Source organism: Punica granatum, chromosome 7, assembly GCF_007655135.1.
Source record: "Punica granatum isolate Tunisia-2019 chromosome 7, ASM765513v2, whole genome shotgun sequence".
Classification (NCBI taxonomy): Eukaryota; Viridiplantae; Streptophyta; class Magnoliopsida; order Myrtales; family Lythraceae; genus Punica; species Punica granatum.
The window spans coordinates 20,267,383-20,271,845 of NC_045133.1; the positions used below are offsets into that span (position 1 = coordinate 20,267,383).

General features: G+C 40.5%; 1 protein-coding gene across 1 annotated transcript; it reads right to left on the reverse strand.

Moving 5' to 3' along the window:
• Positions 1 to 502: 502 nt before the first annotated feature.
• On the reverse strand, positions 503 to 3,185 carry LOC116214155 (protein LOW PHOTOSYNTHETIC EFFICIENCY 1, chloroplastic-like). Its single transcript, XM_031549478.1, has 2 exons — positions 3,048 to 3,185; positions 503 to 2,937 (listed from the first exon to the last, which is right to left on the reverse strand). The coding sequence occupies exon 2, from the start codon at positions 2,920 to 2,922 to the stop codon at positions 745 to 747; it is 2,178 nt and encodes a 725-aa protein (XP_031405338.1). The 5' UTR covers positions 2,923 to 2,937; positions 3,048 to 3,185; the 3' UTR covers positions 503 to 744.
• Between the last annotated feature and the right edge of the window lie 1,278 nt (positions 3,186 to 4,463).

The window sequence follows — 4,463 nt, forward strand, 5'->3', positions numbered from 1 at the left end:
ATGATGATAGTTTTGCGCATGAACCTATCCTGTTCATCCTTTCCGGTAATCAGAAATGACCATTTCACCCTCTAGATCTTATACTTCCGCTTGTTTCGAACCATAAGAGAGGTAATGTGTTCATGCCGTCGATAAAATGGTACGTGTCGTAGTGACCCCTGTCCCTGAGATTTACTTAATCATCTCTTGCAGTACGTGATTAAAAGCTAAAGAAGAATGCATTTATTCTTTATCTTCCTAAAATGACTGGTCTCCTAACCTAATATCTTTAGCAGCCATCACATGCAAAAGTCCCCCAAAAAAGTAGCTAGAAGAAACTTTTTAGGTGCCTTGGTGTCTTCCTGGAGGAATCAATCACGAGTTACTTCCATTCTTTCGTACTAAACACGGCTTGAGAAGAAAAGAAACATCAAGCAGGATAGCAAGTATACGGTCGCGACGGATTCAAGACCATCATAGCTGCATATTTATGCCAAAGGGATTACTTACAGGAGAAGAAAGATAAAAACAAGAAATTCAAGTCATATATCCTCTTTATATATCCAAAAATTCTGTCTTGAGATTACTTACGGAATAGCAGGAAATGTTACATCAAACCGAGAAGCATTCTAACCAAGTAATCATCATTTGCTGTAAAAGGAACAAGAACTGCCTCCTGTTATAAGACATTCTGAGGAAACCCAGTATCCTGTAGAATGTACAATTTTACAAGAAAATCATTCGTAATCTGTTGCTATTAGTACGTTATTCTCCAAATTCACACTTCATGGAATGTGTGCTTCCTCTTTGAACATGTGAAGAATCATAGAACTCGCTTGAGTTTCTCCTCCCAGAAACTTCGAGAAGTTTCTGTTTCTTAGGGTCGGGAGGCCGAGGCCCAAGGGCATTCAAATCCACACCGGCTCCATATCCTTTCGCCGACCTCGAAACAGCATCATATGCTTTGAATGATAAACTAAGCCCCTCATTTTGGGCCCTCACGTAAAGATCATAGGCGAGCCTCGGCTTCCCGTCTTTAGAAAGAGCTTCTATAAGCATCTCATAAGTAACCTCGTTTGGTGAAATGCCCTGAACTTTCATCCTGTGGAACCACTCATATGCTGAGCTTCCCGAGCCAGTCTTTGCACACCCACTTATGATTGCATTATAAGTAACAACAGTAGGTTCAATGCCTAGAGAGACCATTTCTCGGATGAGGGCATCAAGTCTCCGGAAATTCCCCTGCCCCGTAAGTATTGAGGCCATTGTTGTGTAGGCGTACAAGTTGGGCTCCACGCCGACTTTGATCATGTGGTCCCACACCTTGAGAGCCTCATCATAGAGTTGGCCCTTCTCAAGGGCACTAAGCAAAGCCCCATAAGAGATAATAGTCGGCTTTTCACCCTTTTCAACCATTCGCTTGAATATCTCTATAGCAGCAGAAGTTTCAGAGGCCTTGGAGCAAGCAATAAGGACTGAGTTCCATTCTTTGCTACCAGGCTTTAGACCCTTATCCTCCATCTTATTAATCAAGTTGACTCCCCATTTCCAAATTCCCTTCTTTCTCGCCGCAGACAAGAGAACGTTGAAATGAGAGATGATAAGTTCATTCGACATGTTATTGGGCTCGGGGCCATCGTCCAACAAGTCCTCGTAAACTTCCAACGCAGCCCACCATTTTTTGGCCTTGCCCATGACCCAAATCACGTGGTTGCAAACAGACAAGCTAATGTCAGAGTATCTCTCCCTTATCCGAGTGTACAATTCCTTGGCAACAATGTAATGCTCTTCTCGTGTACAAGCCCATACAAGCCGCTCAAGGTCACAACAACTGGGCGCGAGCCCAGCCTTGTCCATATTGCTGAGGAGATTTAGTACATCTCCGCTCAGGTTTCCATCATTGACAAGCCACCTTCTCATCACCTGGTAGCAGATACGAATTGTAAAGTTCTCAAGCTTCACAATTTCAGTCTCCCAATCCTCCTCTCCATCTTTCAGTATTTCACCATTCCTGAACTTCTCTCGGAATTTAACGAAGAACTTTAGGGCCCCATTCCCATCTTCCATTCTCCGATAAGCCATCAGGGCAGTTGAATAAGACACCGGGGTCGGAGCAAAGCCTGCTTTTGGAATTTCGTCTAGAATGTCTAGGGCTTCCTGAGGTCGCCCTTGCTCGATATATATCACCATCAGTGTGTTATAAGTGACAACGTTAGGAATCACGCCTTCATTTCCCATATCTTCCATGATTTCATCAAGATAATCAAACTGCTTTGAAAGCTTCACTGCACCCAAGAGACTGTTGTAAATGAAGAGGTTCGGGCTGATTAAGCCATTAGTTTCATCCTTCTTTCTCTTAAGCCACTCCACAACTGCCAGAGCAGAGTGCATCCTATTGTCACGGCCAAAACCTTTGATCATCGACGAGAAGACCTGAAGGGGCAATTGCCCCTTTTCCTTCAGTACTTCTTCCACATCTTCCGCACTTTTTGCCATACTCAAACTCTCTGTCAACGCTCGAACATCAATTCTCTCATTCTCCTCTCCCTCACTCGGGCTACCAACAGGCTTCTCTTCCTCACCAACATCATCTTCACTCCCCATTTTCCCTGATAATACATCCACCCTATTGCAACTATTACCTATTTCACTACTGGCAGATTGCTGTTCCCCCATTGCCCATGCCAATGCAAAAGACGCACTGTCAGGCGCACGAGAACATTCTCTTGGGACAAATAGCCCTAACCCATTACGAAAATTCGCGCTTCCAGAACAACCCCAGCTGACAATATTACTACTGAATCTGGCTGAATTGCTGAACACCATCAAGAAATAACAACTACTACACTGCGGACCATTGACGGGTGCCCTTCTCTTGGGTAGTTTCTTTCTGGGTATCGCCCAAGAATCGCCCTTCACAGGGCAAATGCCCAAAGATTGCATCTTTAGGAGGGACAGCTATTGGGTAAGAGAGAGATGCTCAATTGAGACGCGCAACTGCATCTTATCATGTAAAGTCCCAACTTTGAAGCTCAGACTGGAACCAAAGAGAGAGTGCAAGCGCGTACCTTGCAATTTGGAAGTTGTCGAGCTCACGGACAGTGATTAAGCAGTGATTGAGAGAGGAATCGGGAAACCTTGGGGAACTCTGATGGATGCTCACTGCTCAGTGGGAGGTGGCCTCCTCACAGCCATTCATTGCAAGTAAGCGGTTGGCAAGTCTGTTAACTGGCAAAATAATTTTGGATCATTCACAAAATTGAAATGAAAATGGATAATGTAATTTATCTTTTTCATTTTCATTTTCATTTTTTTATTTCATTGTAAAATAATAAAATTGTCGCATGAAATTCGTACAATGCCAGTTATGAACGGTTAATAGCTCTTTATATATCGTCAGATTAACTTTTTGTGATGTCAGTTTTACCGTATAAAAAATGAATAAGAGAAAATGAATAAGACCAAACACACGGCCTTCGATAGTTCCCTTAGAAAACCGTAATGGAGCAACTGGTGCAATGTCAACAGAGTGAAGAGGAAAACACTGACCCAATTATACTTATCCTAACTTTGATCCGGAACAAGACCCTAGATATAAATTAGGAAAAAGTATATATTTAGTCCTATAAATTTAATCTTTTTCTTTTTTTCGTTCTATTTATATTTTTTTACTATTTCAATCCATTATTTTTTCTAGTTTTTTTTTTATTTTCATCATTCCGTCAGTTTGACTGTTAAATTTACTGATATGGAATCTAATCAAATACCTAAATTGACATACATCTTCATCTCGAAAAAAGGAAAAAAAAATAGGAGATGAATATGTGATCAAAAAGAAAAAAAATGATTGCAATAGTTTATTTAAATATATATATATATATATATATATATAAAAGGTGGGTGGAGAAGAAGAAAATAGAATGTTATTTTCATATTTCTTTCTTTTGTAATATTTATTTAGTTGATTTTTGGGTGCAATATATTCAATTTGTTTATTTGTACTTCCTTTACAGATAAGGTGGCATCAAATAAATTCTATATCAGCAAACTTAACAGTCAAATTAGCGGTATAAGGTGGCTTCAAATAAATTACATGCCAGCAAACTTAACAGTCATATTAGCGGGAGGATGAAAACAAAAAAGTTACGAAATGTAAAGGAAGGAAATAGAAAAATATTAGAAATAAGATCAAAATAAAAAAATTGACTAAACCTACATGGCTAAATCTATACTTTCTCCCTAAAGTAAAGAGCAAACTAAGTAAAAGCTGATGTCATTCTTTTGAGGGTATCAACTCCCAGACTTCACGCTTCGAGTGCGTTATGTATTAGTGGGACTTTCCATACTTTTTATTTGCTCTTTCTCATTCTCTACTAGGCGAATGGGCTTTCCTCGCTATCAATTGGGCCTTGGGCTTGAAGATTCGAATGGGCCTGCTTTCGGCATTATAACATATGAATTTGCACTGCCAAACAAGTCCGGGA